The sequence below is a fragment of the Ylistrum balloti genome, unplaced genomic scaffold (genome assembly GCF_031769215.1).
Source record: "Ylistrum balloti isolate Yb309-2 unplaced genomic scaffold, AGI_CSIRO_Ybal_v1 Utg371468, whole genome shotgun sequence".
NCBI lineage: Eukaryota > Metazoa > Mollusca > Bivalvia > Pectinida > Pectinidae > Ylistrum > Ylistrum balloti.
This window is the reverse complement of record NW_026782765.1, coordinates 299,886-316,690: the sequence shown is the minus strand read 5'-3', so window position 1 is coordinate 316,690 and position 16,805 is coordinate 299,886. Positions and strand designations below refer to the sequence as shown.

General features: G+C 35.2%; 1 protein-coding gene across 1 annotated transcript in view; it reads right to left on the bottom strand.

Annotated features, from left to right (window-relative positions):
* LOC132562642 (FERM, ARHGEF and pleckstrin domain-containing protein 2-like) overlaps nt 1–13,412 on the bottom strand; it is a 97,292-nt gene extending 83,880 nt beyond the window's left edge. The window contains exon 1 of the mRNA XM_060227396.1: nt 13,311–13,412. Coding sequence (XP_060083379.1) covers nt 13,311–13,412 — 102 coding nt within the window. The remainder of the gene's footprint in view (nt 1–13,310) is intronic.
* Nucleotides 13,413–16,805: the final 3,393 nt, after the last annotated feature.

Genomic DNA, 16,805 nt, shown 5'->3' with positions numbered 1-16,805 from the left:
TATCAACACAATAGTTACCCAGTAAATGTAGTTCATGGTACAGTAACCTAGCATTTAAATCCACACAAAGAAAGAAAGTATTTTAACACCACATACAAAGATAACAAAGCAACTAAACTTCACACACAAAGATTAACAAGTAACCAAAAGCCCACCCACAAAGGTAACCAGGTTATCAAAGTTCACCTACAGAGGTAACCAGGTTATTAAAGTCCACCCACAAAGGTAACTGGGTTATCAAAGTCCGCCCACAAAGGTAACCCGGTTATCAAAGTCCACCCACAAAGGTAACCAGGTTATCAAAGTTCACCTACAGAGGTAACCAGGTTATTAAAGTTCATCCACAAAGGTAACCCGGTTATCAAAGTCCACCCACAAAGGTAACTGGGTTATTAAAGTCCACCCACAAAAGTAACCAGGTTATCAAAGTTCACCCACAAAGGTAACCTGGTTATCGAAGTCCACCCAAAAAGGTAACTGGGTTATTAAAGTCCACCCACAAAAGTAACCAGGTTATCAAAGTCCACCCACAAAGGTAACTGGGCTATTAAAGTCCACCCACAAAAGTAACTGGGTTATCAAAGTCCACCCACAAAGGTAACCTGGTTATCAAGGTCCACCCACAAACGTAACCGGATTACCAAAGTCCACCCACAAATGTAACCAGGTTATCAAAGTTCACCTACAGAGGTAACCAGGTTATTAAAGTTCATCCACAAAGGTAACCCGGTTATCAAAGTCCACCCACAAAGGTAACTGGATTATTAAAGTCCACCCACAAAAGTAACCAGGTTATCAAAGTTCACCCACAAAGGTAACCTGGTTATCGAAGTCCACCCACAAAGGTAACTGGGTTATTAAAGTCCACCCACAAAAGTAACCAGGTTATCAAAGTCCACCCACAAAGGTAACTGGGTTATTAAAGTCCACCCACAAAAGTAACTGGGTTATCAAAGTCCACCCACAAAGGTAACCCGGTTATCAAGGTCCACCCACAAAGGTAACCGGATTATCAAAGTCCACCTACAAGGGTAACTGGGTTATTTAAGTCCATACAAAAAGGAAGCCAAGTAAATAAACTCTGAACAAAAAGGTTACCAAGTTACTTAAATCCACATACAAAAAATAATCTAGTAATGACAGTCTATAGGAGAAGAGTACCTAACAACAAATAAACACAAGTAACCTGGTAATGGAAGTATAAGGTAAAAGACTTGGGTCCCTATAGTTTGTACTCACGCCAGGATTTTGGTATACCTTTGAAAGGTTTGTTCCCTGAACAGCTTTCTATACATTTTACCAGTCTTTTCCTTGGGGAAATAACACTTATCCACTTATTAATTGATTATGCAAATGTTCCCTAGCCTCGGATTGAATCTATTTCTAATAGATGTCCACGAAGAAATGTGAAAACACATTATGGCAATCCCATCTGGGCCAAACATTTGTCCGCTCTGATAATGAAGGTTTGTACCGATTAGGAATGGATTGATTCCACTGATAACGTCCATGGATGGGATTAGGTTCTGGTCACTCTGTTTCGGGGATTGTCCATCTATTTTAATAGCTTTGTGTGTAATTATATTAAGGAGACTCCACCAATAATAACATATATCACACAATTTGTTGCTCTATATAATTCTGTACACCATATGCTTATCAACTGCCAATAAATAAAATGTAAAACTTCAGATCATTTAGGAATCAGTCTCATTTGGACATATATACAGCCTCAATAACACACATAGCATCACACACATTGTCAAGACAGTCACACATCTAACTTTGAGATACACATAGAGCCACAGAAACACCTATTTTCCTTAAATTGTGTTGTTAGGTGGACATTGTGGCCTGCCAACAATAACAGTTGTATAGTTTTTAGTAATGTCCAATGGTTTCTGTTATACTGTTATCAATTTTCTCACTTAGTTACATTTTATTTTTAATGTTTTTTTTTTTATTATTTTTCAAAGATTTTTAATACATATACATTACACAAATCAACAACCATACTCACATTCACTCAAGTGTCATGATCATCATCATCATCATCATCATCATCCTCATCCTCATCATCATCATCATCATCATCATCATCATCATCATCATCATCATCATCATCATCCTCATCATCATCATCATCCTCATCATCCTCATCATCATCATCATCATCATCATCATCATCATCATCATCATCATCCTCATCATCATCATCATCATCATCATCATCATCATCATCATCATCCTCATCATCATCATCATCATCATCCTCATCATCATCATCATCATCATCATCATCATCCTCATCATCATCATCATCATCATCATCATCATCATCATCATCATCCTCATCATCATCATCCATTCATAGATGCACATATATCATCTTACATACACAGCATGCCTTATACATTTACATGTATATCATCATCATCATCCTCATATGTATCATCACAATACATGTATATATCATACATATAATGCCTCCTTATACATGTATTTTATCCTCCTCATACATACATATATGCACATTTTATTTATAATGTCTGTGAGACTTCAGATTTCACGTTTCTGTAGATCATAATGTTTTGAGTAAAAATCTGTTTTTCTTATTTCAACAGTTTTAAAATTGATCTTTGGACATCAGAATTCATGGAATAAGAGTAACTATGGAAACAAAATCAATCAATCACAATAATTCAGTAATGATTTTGTAGTATTTTCTATAAAACAGATCAAGCATTCCAAAAAGCACTTTTCTAGAGTAAACAACAGACCAGTATCATGTTTAACACTGGCCTAGAGTAAACAACAGACCAGTATCATGTTTAACACTGCCCTAGAGTAAACAACAGATCAGTATCATGTTTAACACTGGCCTAGAGTAAACAACAGATCAGTATCATGTTTAACACTGGCCTAGAGTAAACAACAGACCAGTATCAAGTTTAACACTGGCCTAGAGTAAACAACAGACCAGTATCATGTTTAACACTGGCCTAGAGTAAACAACAGATCAGTATCATGTTTAACACTGGCCTAGAGTAAACAACAGATCAGTATCATGTTTAACACTGGCCTAGAGTAAACAACAGATCAGTATCATGTTTAACACTGGCCTAGAGTAAACAACAGACCAGTAACACTGGCCTAGAGTAAACAACAGACCAGTATCAAGTTTAACACTGGCCTAGAGTAAACAACAGACCAGTATCATGTTTAACACTGGCCTAGAGTAAACAACAGATCAGTATCATGTTTAACACTGACCTAGAGTAAACAACAGATCAGTATCATGTTTAACACTGGCCTACAGTAAACAACAGACCAGTAACACTGGCCTAGAGTAAACAACAGGCCAGTATCAAGTTTAACACTGGCCTAGAGTAAACAACAGATCAGTATCAAGTTTAACACTGGCCTAGAGTAAACAACAGATCAGTATCATGTTTAACACTGGCCTTGAGTAAACAACAGACCAGTATCATGTTTAACACTGGCCTAGAGTAAACAACAGAACAGTATCATGTTTAACACTGGCCTAGAGTAAACAACAGACCAGTAACACTGGCCTAGAGTAAACAACAGATCAGTATCATGTTTAACACTGGCCTAGAGTAAACAACAGATCAGTATCATGTTTAACACTGGCCTAGAGTAAACAATAGACCAGTATCATGTTTAACACTGGCCTAGAGTAAACAACAGACCAGTATCATGTTTAACACTGGCCTAGAGTAAACAACAGAACAGTATCATGTTTAACACTGGCCTAGAGTAAACAACAGAACAGTACCATTTTTAACACTGCCTTACAATAAACAAGAAACCAGTATCATGATTTACACTGTGCTAAAGTAATACCAAAGTACATGACATCATGTCAAGGCAGTTATGCTGTTTTTTATTGTTGGCCTGCTGAAGGGAAACTGCATTTCCTATCTCCATGGAAACATAGAATTCATGTAATCAATACATAAGCATTGAAGAGAGCACTTCTCTAATGAATCACTAGAACTCTCTATAAATCAAGTTAAAAGGAATCAAAACTTTCAGTGACTGAAAAACCAAATAATTCATATTCATTTTGGTGTTTTATGTAAAGTGTGTGAAAGAAACAGTCTACCAAAACCCTAAAAAAAAAACCTTTTGAAACTCGAAATAAAAAGGGAAAGTTATAAAATCATGTTCAATTATATACAGGTAATCAGATACAAGGTTTACTTTTAGTTCCATCATCACATTCTCTGAATAATTCATATCAACAGTACATAATGAAATTCTTATATCTTTTATCCTGATGAAATGGATTCTTATTTAGATTTTATCCAAAGTTTCTGATGACATTTCAAATAAATTACAAATCAATATAGATTAGATGCCAATTCAATCCCAGCCACAGTTTGGTTTTATCATATGATGGTCATGATCAATGCCTATATCATTTGAGCATGGCTATCTATACTGTGTGTAGATCCTTCACAAGATACATGGTAAGTGCTACCCTCCAGAATCATTTCCTGTCTTAAGCTTAGGCTTTACTACAAGAGAACCATTAAGTGTATAGATAATTTACCTTTTACACCAACCATATCAAAAATAATTCCCTGTTTCTGACTAAAGTGTATCAGAATAATGACCCATCTCTTCACATACCACCATGATTATTGTGTCTTCACTGACATCCAACTCTAACAATTAACCTCCCCTCACTTCCAACCTTTCTAATTAACCTTTTTCCCTGTCAACAATAAATTGTACTATCATATATCTAAGGGTGTACTAATTGTTGTAAGTACCTAACACGAAATAACTCTCAGGGAGGTATAAATACAGATGATAGAGCTTCACCATTAACATGTCAGCACTGTAGTTATCTACCTTGAATCAACTCTTTAGTCATTTTTGTGCTTACCGAACAGAACATTTTCTATGTTATTTCTTATCTGAAAATCTCGTAATTCACTTTACTAAAAGCATAGAATTAAAAAAATCACAGTTAAAAATTTCCCTTTTAATTTTGATTAATTTAAGCCAATTTCTCTTGCTAGGCCATATCAATTTGAATTTACTCGAGACCAAAATTTGTTTTTTTTTTGTTATTTTTGCTATGTCGAGATCATTCCGTTTCTCTATAAAAGAGTTCGTTACTATTTTGTCACCAAAATAGTATTCAATCACAAACAATGAAGAAATCCTACTCAGGTTCATAATATAGCTACCACTTGCAGTAGTATATTCTGTACACTCACAAGGAAACATCACCGAATAGACCAAAACCTTAAAAAAAAAAAAAATAATAATACACTTTGTCACTCAGTATTGAGTACTTTTTATTTTCTGACAATAGACATTAAATGTCAAAATTTGAATTATTATTGAAATGTTTGGGGAATATTTTGTGCAAGTTTTATTTGGCTGCAAGTCGATGTATCATTATCACCTTGTACGTAGCTTCTGTAACCGATCGATGAAGCAACTCTTAGGTACGATGACATGGCCTGTAGATTCTGCTGTCTGTGCTGCCACTGTTCATCCCTCTAGTAACTGTGGCTTCAAATTTACATTTCAGTTCTGTCAAACCTATAATAAGACACGTGTAACCACAGACTCAAGAATCGAGCCAAAAAACTTGTCTACACGTGTGATTATTCCTCTGAATGTCTGATGAAGAGTAACCTTCATACAACATCAGTGTGTATAGGTGTGATACAATAGTTGAAGATTGTCCTTGCTGTTCTAAGCTAAAATTACAAACCGAAAACGTCTGAGTTGTCATTGCACCAGTTTACTGGAGCACTGTCGCTGAAAAATGAGTGGAATAAATCTTGTTTTGGAATTACATCACGAAATCAAAATCACAGACCTCTTTATCAGCGCTCGCAGAAAAGTGTAAATCAGCTATTAGAAGGTATGTTGTCGCCAACACTAAATCCTGCTTAGCATCTCCGCACTCCCACTCGATCTAGACTGAAATCCATTCCCAAAAGGAAGCTAACCAAGTACGTTTTACCTTGCTTAGTAACAACAAATTCACGAGTCAACAGGAACCGTAAGGGTTAATCTACAGAACACACCTGATTTCATCATTTATATGCCACAGTTCACAGACTAAAAGAAATGCAATAGTGCACTTTCTTAAAGAGATCTTTTTCCAAGCAAACTTAGCTACACATGACATTGTCTTAAGAATACTAAATTCTCCTGATGAGTATTCACTTCTTCTTGACCTACAGCATATCTATTTTTGAAAACTCATGAATTGATAATTTTCTGCACCATGTATCGAAACAAGAATTATACCTAGTATCTTAGGATGCTTTGGGGACAATTATTTACAAGCAATATCTTTTTTTTCTTTATTTCAATTCAATTTGAATTTTTTCTTTGTCGACATATTTTGTTGTTTTCAGTATTAAGTTGTACACAATTAAAGCAAAATTCAACATTAAGTAGGTAGAATAACGCTACACACTATTGTGTAAAAAAAAATATAATTACCTTTTAAAATTGTAATTAGGAGTGAGTTGCTACAACTTATCGCCGAGATCTAGTCACACCAGCTTCATTTTTAATGAATCGTTATAGTTCCCATGGGAGGCTGGGAATGTACATGTTAAAGAGGAACAGCATTTTAGTTCAATCGAACCAGAACAGTGGGATATTCTATTAGATTGTCATAGTCGTCAAATGATCCGGAAATTTAAATATGATATTTGGAATTCCAATGTACAAGGCAAGTGGTGTTGTCTTCTTTCTAAATTCTGGTAAAAAATGTGGCAATTTTGTTTGAAGTGCTATTAGCTATTATATATGAATTCCCTCAGTACATCCTCACACTTACTTTTGGGAGGTATTTCAAAACTGTTGCATTTTTCAAAGCTATGATACCTGTATTACTTTGTCTAGCTAAGCAGATTGGAGCGATCAATACGGAATGAGAAACTCAACATTGGTGGCAATTTTGACAGAACAACTATAAGTCTGGAGTGTTGCCTGTGGGCTGTGGTGGAATCCAGCCCTAACCTAGTTATTGCCAGACAATTTCCATTGAAATCTAAATTAATCTTCACTTCACTGGACAATCCACACAAAATCTCAAACAAAATACTAGGTGAAGGACCAGATCTGTTACCATGGCCTCCTGATCAGGCAGTTTTCCCACCTATAAAGGTCGCATTAAATCTAGCTGCTTTTAGGTTTGATTAGAGTAATAGGCAAAGCTCTAAGCAGTTCCTAAACCATAAACTACATGGTGGAGAGCACAAGCAATATTGTAGAAATGTCACTGGGTGTAACATACACACCAAGCCTTCCAGCTCTGAGACAGTATTTAACAGACTTGTTCCTAGTAAATCTGGCCATCTACATGATAACCAACACTTGTTCAGCCTTTAGAGCACACATGCTACATACCTAGTGTAATAAAAAGAGACATGTTTATGGTGTGTCACCCCCTGACATTCTACCCATGCTATGTATAGTTGTGTGTCTCCGTCCAAATCTCCCACAATCTCTGTATTCTGAAGAGCATCATATATCAAGTTTAACCATTTGCCTATGAAATACCTATAACCGTTCAGCCAAAAAGAAATCACTGATTTTCTTAGTAAAAAACATAACACCAGAGTGTTGAAGCTTATGAATACTGTTTCTACAGGCAAATGAGTTTCCCATATCAGGTCAAGTTTACAATATCAAAGATCCCTTATGTGACCCTAAACCACGCCAGCTTATTTCCTAGGTCATCAACACTGTTATAAAGATCCAAGGTAACAATACATCAAATATGATTTGAACGAGCAGCCTCACATTTTATACATTTATTACCTAATTTCTTTGGACAAGATACTTAACTCAAACTTCTCTAGATAACATAATATGGGCCTCATGCATGGTGTTCAGTGACGCAGCCACCAGTTACTTAAAGACGTAAACTCCCTAGTTAAGAGTTCATTCCCTTGCCAATGTCTTTCTTTTTGATGGATTTAATATCAAGGTAGCATCAATGTTTATTTTAACAGTAGGAGTGGACAGGAAGAGTTCAGACTTTTTTTCTGGTGAGTCCATCACACCATTTCCAAAAGTTTGATGAATCTAGTTAAAGAAAGATATGCAGATATTAGTAGATTCTCAAATGAAAATAATGAGTTCAAGACTCCAATGTTTTAGTCCCGCATATCACTGTTTTACCTTGGATAGTATCCACACAGGAAACAGGATTACACATTGTTCTACCAACGACAAATTTTCTTAATTTCTAAGCATGAACCTTATCCTGTTATATCTTCAGAATACAATCTCCCATCACATCATTTATCATTTAAGGTCATTACACAACATCAAAGGAGTGTTAAGGAAACAAGACGGATTGGATTCTCTAACATGATATTGGCCTTAAGTAAGAACAATTCTATACCAAAGGCAAATAAAATATAAGGTTCGTTCATTAAAAATCTAGTTGATAATTAAAGTCTGGACTCAAGCTACCAATATCCTGCTTCAGAAACAAAGAGATGAAAAGCATAGGACACAGCACTAAAAAGAATATACAGGGCATTTTATGCATTCACTGTTGTACTTACCATAAGAAAATCTAGCTATACTGTATCTATAGACATATGCTTGGTAATATCAATTTAGGCCTGTTCATATGTAGTGCTGCTCAATAGTAAATCCTAAACACACTCTTTCAAAGTTCTGCAATAATCACATCCCTATCTCAAAGGTAATGTATAGGCAGGCCCCCTGAAGTCCTGTAATAAGTCAACCCCCTTCCTTTGAGTCAGAGCTAATGTCAGCTCCCTGAGGTCCTGTAATAAGCCCAACCCCTATCTTTAAGTATTAGAGATAATATAGTGACTTCCTTAGGTCCTTCAATAAGCCAATACTTGACTTTGAAGAGACAGGCTCAACTGTACAAGTGATGTTCACCTTGACACGTAAACATCCAATAGAATGGAGCATCTGGATTTCTGGTCCTGTTGGACAGACTAAATGCTTTTCTAGTCTCTATTGATTAAACACATAAAGATTATCAGAAGTTAAGATTTGGAGACAATGCACTCGAGGAAGTGTATTTATTATCAAAAAATGTGTAACACTATATGTCTGAATACAACAAGGTCTTCAACAGCAAAATTTCATATAGGATAGTCTAGTGCAATGCATCCCTATACAAACAAGACCATTTGGAGGACATGATCACATCACAATTGATCACTTGTATCTCACCGTAACATGCATGTGGCAACAATTTCGAGTTTCTAGGTTACATCTGCACAGTTCTATAGGAATTAATCAAAACATACTAAAATGTTAAATTTTGACAAGAAAATTTTGTTTTGAATCATTATATTGGAATTTTGCCAACTTTCTCTATAATATCTTTAGATACACATATTTTGTCAGTAATTTTTACACTTAATAAAACACCTATTGTTCATGGTCTCCTGAAGAGATATTGATCCTTAAGTACGACACAGAAATAGTGAAAAGAAAATTCTAATATTGCACAATAATTGGAATAAGTCCATATATTCAGAATAGGTTTAAACAGATCGAATGTGGAAAACGTTTTTGGTTACCTGCATGATTGTAGACGGATCTGATTTATTAATGTTAAGTCCACTTTACCATACTAATTTCAAAAGATTCTGGTCCTTCTTATTCACTCTACTTTCTGAACATCCTGGGCTCTTCTTGAATTAAATATTGTAAAGATAGCTTTTGTACATCTCCATTGTACGGAGAACAAACTCAACAAATCAAACAAACAGGAAAACCAAATGCATAAAATTGATAGTAACAAAAATGTCTGGCTGAAACATTTGTTGAAATTTTAAATAATTGAAAGTTTTATATTTAGAATGAAATTTAAACTTACATGAGTCATAAAGAAGAAGAATTATATAGCACTGCATCCATTCTGTAAGATGCTATCTGGTAATCTGGTTCTAGTATTACATCATAAACCATGAATGAGGATGTAGAAACAGTTCACTACTAATCAAACTAAGACCATGGAATAGATATCATAAAAAAATAATGAAAACCTATAAAACTGGTGCAATACACTGCAACATATTATTGCTTATATTACACCTTAACAGGTGCATGCTTATTTCTTTTAATTTCATCAGCAAGATAACAAAGTTAAAAACATAATTTCCTACTTCAGCATTTCATTTTCTCCTACAGGCATAAAAATATATTTATGGTAGAAAGACAAACAGTCCCTATGTTATGTTTATTGCACCTATTCACAGAAACACCCATGTCTGCTAATAAGCCCATTTATATCACATTTCTTTATTCTACAGGTATAAATGTTATAAGATGTATTTGTATTACACTATTCCGTCCCCACCCAACCCCCACCCTTTCCCCATTTTCCTGACTATTAGCTGTGTAATAAATATCTGATGAATATCTGTAATGTGTAATTGAACACAAGAATGAAAATTTCTTTCTCTGTCAAGCAAATGTAATGCAGTATCCATTCCAATAAAATCGGTTAACCAGTGAGAAATACTGCTGAACTTTTACTGTAAATGATGTGTTTACATGGAAATCCCTAATCAAAATGGGATAAAAAGAATTTGCTATCCAAGTGCAACTTATCAATCAATCTTAGGATTTGTCCAGAGCACTGATCGTGAATCCTCCATTTAGAAACTAATGGGTCTTCAGGACATGACTTGCCCTCAAAAACATCACAGAGTGTATGTCCACCGACTGATTCTACAGGAAGCTACAGCTTCTCAGCACATTCACAGATAGACAAGAAAATGTCATCTTTCCTGAAGATCTCACAGTAATTTGGTACTGTCGATTTGTGTATTGGTACGCTATGATGGATTACAGCTGATTTGACAAGCATGTAGCTATATTCCTCGCACTCTCAAAGCCACACTTCATCCAGATTCAATATCAGTCAGTAATCAGATCATTTGATGGGAAATGTGCTCGTGAAACCCAGAGCAAATGATAACATGATATCAAAATTTTAAACATACAACCAAAGTTTACAGAAATTTTTTTGTTTTTAAAGTTGTATTCATCTAATTTTTTTTTTTAAAGTTGTATTCATCTGTGTTGTTTAATCATGTTTGAAAATATTCTTCCACTGATGTGAGTTCATCCCACTTCACAATAATGTACCATCTAATTGTAGCCCTGCAGCAAATCTATATCGCCTGTAAACTGTGTCTATGGCCGATCTATACAGCCTGTAAACTGTGTCTATGGCCGATCTATACAGCCTGTAAACTGTGTCTATGGCATATCTATACAGCCTGTAAAATATGTCTATGACCGATCTATACAGCCTGTAAACTGTGTCTATGGCAGATCTATACAGCCTGTAAACTGTGTCTATGGCAGATCTATATCACCTGTAAACTGTGTCTATGGCAGATCTATACAGCCTGTAAACTTTGTCTATGACCGATCTATACAGCCTGTAAACTGTGACTATGGCAGATCTATACAGCATGTAAACTGTGTCTATGGCAGATCTATATCACCTGTAAACTGTGTCTATGGCAGATCTATACAGCCTGTAAACTTTGTCTATGACCGATCTATACAGCCTGTAAACTTTGTCTATGACCGATCTATACAGCCTGTAAACTGTGTCTATGGCAGATCTATACAGCCTGTAAACTTTGTCTATGGCTGATTTATACAGACTGTAAACTAAAGCTAAAGCAACATTAGTTCAGTCAACAACCCGGTAATCTGTAACTGTAGCCTAGTCTTCAACCTGTAAATTATGTCTATGCTAAAATAGCTGTCACAAAATCTATACCGCTTCTAAACTTTGTTTATGCTATACTTAACAAATTTTTGTCCACACCATGTTAACTATGACAATACTGAATTAACTGTGACACAGTCTACAGCCTGTAAACAGATTCTATGCTGAACTTACTGTAACCCAGGCTACAGCCTGTAATCTCTGTTTATGTTGAACTAACTGTTACCTGGTCTACAGCCTGTAAATTGTCTAGTCTGGTGAAACATTGAGACAATAACATTATGCACCAACTCTGTCAATCTGTGTCTGAGCAGATAACACCTTCCATGGGATTACTCTCTATCTTTGTTTCTCACCATATACCCTTTCAATATCTATAGGTTTTTCTCTCCGATATACTAGTCTGACATAAACAAGCCATATCATTCCCTTTGATTTTCGCAATACAACACAGACATCATGATACAACTGTCACCATAACTAGGACAACAGATTTTTTTTGTAAAACATGGGAACAATATCAATGTAAACAGAACAAGCTATAATTTTTTTTTTTGTGTGTTGAAAGCCGACAGTCTCAAAACTGAACGTGTCAGATAAGCATGCAAAGTGAAACAAATAGCATTCATAAATACAAACTCATCTGCTTAAAATTATCCTACATGTCTGTTCAAAGACATTCTCCCATGAAACCTCTATAACAAACAGAACCTGAGGAAAAAACTCTCACTGAGAAATCATCTAAGGTTTGGGATAATCCATTGAAGACTTTTAGTATAAAATGTAGGGACAGAGAAATTTCCTCCAATAAGTTTAGAATCAATGAATGTCCTGCACAAAACATTTTAAGTATTCTTCTTGGGTGGGCTTGTTACAAGGTATGGCTTATTGCAAGATAACTAGAGATATCTAATACAGTAAATAAATTTCATATTTTAAACTCAACAAGAAGTAATATCACTGCAGTGAAGCTGTGGTAAGCAATGGTAGTTACCCATAACAACACAGCTAATGTCAATCCACACAAGTAAAAACATGTTTCATACTTAACAATATTGGCAACATTTGTTACTTGTGCCTCATGTACTATTTTGCTATAAACTTATATTTTGAAGTGTAGCATATGTATTAACATCAGTCGAAGGAGCTACCACAAACACACATAGGTAACTACGTATGCTTTCAAAACATGTTTTCAGTAAGCTACAACGTGCCTAAATTTACATTCCTTCATTTCTCCTTCAAGATACACTTACAGCTTAACACAACATTTCGAAAATGTCTTACATTATTATAGGAACATGTGAACCTCACGCCACTGATTACAGTTACCTAACACCAGTTTGGAACAGCAATATATGTAAATTTTCATCTGCTGCCTTTTTTTTCATCAAACATGTTGTATGACCCCAAACGTTGAAATATTCCATCAGACACCTACTTGTGAATCAATAGTATGTTTATAATACCAAATGACATCATATTACCATCAATCCTCTTTATAACACATGTATGTTATTCATGAGAAAATAAATTCAGTACTCACAGGGACCTGGAATGCATGGACGGAGTCATCCAGGAACTGGATGCGAAGGTTGACAATCTTCCCCTTCCTGGGGGCCCCACCGCGGGGCAGCGAGTCCCCCATGGTGGGCCTTTTTAAGGCTGGGCTTTCGGCTGGTTTGGGAGAGGCTTACCTACAGCCATGTCATTCTGTCACATATCACGCCTGAAACACAGGTAGATCACATCAATTTATGTTTTCAAAAGATAGATGTCACAAATAATAAGAATATAAGGCTGATTAAGGAGAGAAAAATAAAACCTAAATAAAGCATTCAAACAAAAATAAATCTGTAAGAATTATTTCATTTTTTTTTTTAACTTTTCCTTACATGCCCCCTCTATCTTTTTCAAACTATTCAACATAATTGTTCTATTTCAGTAGGTAATTTATAAGTCTTCATTCAAATGGCCTCAATGATACAGTGGTCCTAAATCTGAACTATGGACTGCTTATCACATCCAAGGAAAATTTTCCTACGTATAGCTGCCTTCATTATATTATATCTAATTGAGAAATGAAATACAAGCTGTGTGACTCTGGGGTAATGTAATGCAAAGTTCATTGTGTACAAACAACAGCTGGAAACATAGCTAGTTCTGTTTCAGCTTCACAAAAATCAAAAGTTTAAGCAAAAAACCTAGTTATTTTACCTAAGTAAAAGGTGAATGTACCAAAATCTAGTTCATTCAAGGTCAACAGAAAGTTGATGCTTATTAACACATAATTTTCTGAAAATTTCTGCATGTACAGTTGAGTCCAGAAAAACAGATTCTAATGGAAATTTTTACAAAGTACATTAATGTTCCAATTTTATCACAGATAAATCTTAAAACATCAAGAAATTACATGTGTAATGAGAAGTTCTTGTAGCCAAGATCTATGGCAGTCAATATTCCTTATAAGATGACATGTATACAACAGAAAACTCTCCAAATGAAATCTACAGAACTCTGGACTCCCTTTATCTTATCAACACTTTCTTTCAACATAATACCTGTTCTGAAAATGACTAAATTACAATACTGCAAGGACTTTTCCAGCTATTTTAGGAACTGCTGGATCCTTTATTACAAAATGAGAAGATTTAGTAACTTTTTACAAAACATGGGTAAGAAAATGGAAACAAAAATTGATGGCTTTTCTGGTTGTTAATTTTACCCACAACTACTGTCGTTTATATAGGCAAGGAAGTCCTGACCCACTTCTTCATAGAAAAGCATTTCTTTTACAACAATCTATCAATGTTGAAAACTAAAATCCATAAAACTGACCATGAAGCTGATAACTATGTTTTTATTTTTGAATACATTACAAGATTTCAAGAACTTGATCAGTCTCTTCATAAACTACCAGTGTCTTGAATTTATTTCTTGCACACAATGAAACTCTCACTCTCCAGAAATGTTTCAGCATAGCCAAGCAGATGATAGAGTTTGCACGAACATGTACACTATATATTGAATAACTCTGCAAGGAAAATTATTTATGCTTGTATTTCATGACTATGTGTATTAAGTCATTGTCAGAACACTGTATATGGTGTTCTTTTGGTAAAAGCCTCTAAAATGTTCCATTTACTTTTGTTCACAGATTGTTTCCAAGATATTGCGGATGAATTTATAAGCTGCGGTCAGTTCAGTCAATTGTCACCATCTGAGCTATAATTTTCTACTTCCATGCCACAAGTGCTCTTCACTCTAACTCAATGGTCATTCTATAAAGCCAGGCTAATACCTTTAACCTTTTATAGAATAATACTTATATAAAGGCAAAAGACATTTGTAAGAAATGCTAAAGGTTATTCTGGTATCACAGCAACTGATTCAAGCACAATGCATAGCACCAAATATAGATCACTAGAGATTTCAGACAAACGATGCAAAAACATATATATCATTGGAGATTTCAGGTACAAGACCAAACAAACACAGCCAAAAACATACATCACTAAAGATTTCAAGTACAAGATCAGAAAACACCACACCAAACATAGGCCATTGGAGATTTCAGTGAGAAGATCAGAAAACACCACACCAAACATAGGCCATTGGAGATTTCAGTGAGAAGATCAGAAAACACCACACCAAACATAGGCCATTGGAGATTTCAGTGAGAAGATAAGAAAAACACCACACCAAACATAGGCCATTGGAGATTTCAGTGACAAGATCAGAAAAACACCACACCAAACATAGGCCATTGGAGATTTCAGTGACAAGGTCAGAAAAACATCACACCAAACATAGGTCATTGGAGATTTCAGTGACAAGATCAGAAAAACACCACACCAAACATAGGTCATTGGAGATTTCAGTGACGAGATCAGAAAAACACCACACCAAACATAGGTCATTGGAGATTTCAGTGACAAGATCAGAAAAACACCACACCAAACATAGGTCATTGGAGATTTCAGTGACGAGATCAGAAAAACATCACACCAAACATAGGTCATTGGAGATTTCAGTGAGAAGATCAGAAAAAACATCACACCAAACATAGACCATTGGAGATTTCAGTGACAAGATCAGAAAAACATCACACCAAACATAGACCATTGGAGATTTCAGTGACGAGATCAGAAAAACATCACACCAAACATAGGTCATTGGAGATTTCAGTGACAAGATCAGAAAAACATCACACCAAACATAGACCATTGGAGATTTCAGTGACAAGATCAGAAAAACACCACACCAAACATAGGTCATTGGAGATTTCAGTGACAAGATCAGAAAAACATCACACCAAACATAGACCATTGGAGATTTCAGTGACAAGATCAGAAAAACATCACACCAAACATAGGTATAAAACAAAGCAAGAACACACCATAGATATGCATGTATAATGCACAATTAATTATTAAAGAAATCATTGTTTTAATATACATGTTAATGGTCCAACTTTCTAAGACGACTTGTGTACAATGCTGTCAAAGCCAATAAAACACACAAAGAATTTAGATCTACTTCCATGTTTTATGCCAGGGAATTTCTATGGCTATGAACATCTTCAATTAGTCACTGCCAGTATGTCTTTGTGAAATATTATATTGATGACTCTATGGAGATCCCTGATATTGAAAAGAATCCAGTATCAGTAGGTGAATTTTGTGCATACTTGGTCTTGATTTTCCAATGATCTGTGCCTGGTTTGACCAAGCCCAGAGACTATACTAGGTGGCAAAATTTCTATAAGGAAAGCATTTATCTTTTTTATCTTTTTTATTTTTTTTTTTAACATGAATGCACATGAGTGTGGATATTTACAGTATATCAATAGACTTCAAGTACAAGACCATGTAAAGAGAGTAAATGTAAAAATTTTACACTGAAAATGAACCAAATGGAAACCATTAATTAAATGAAATAAGTACCACTATATTTCATAATGATAATATATCACAATTTTTCATGACAGCTTTTTTCACAAGTCAAGGTTCTTCATCAGTTCAGTGTTACCCTCATCGAC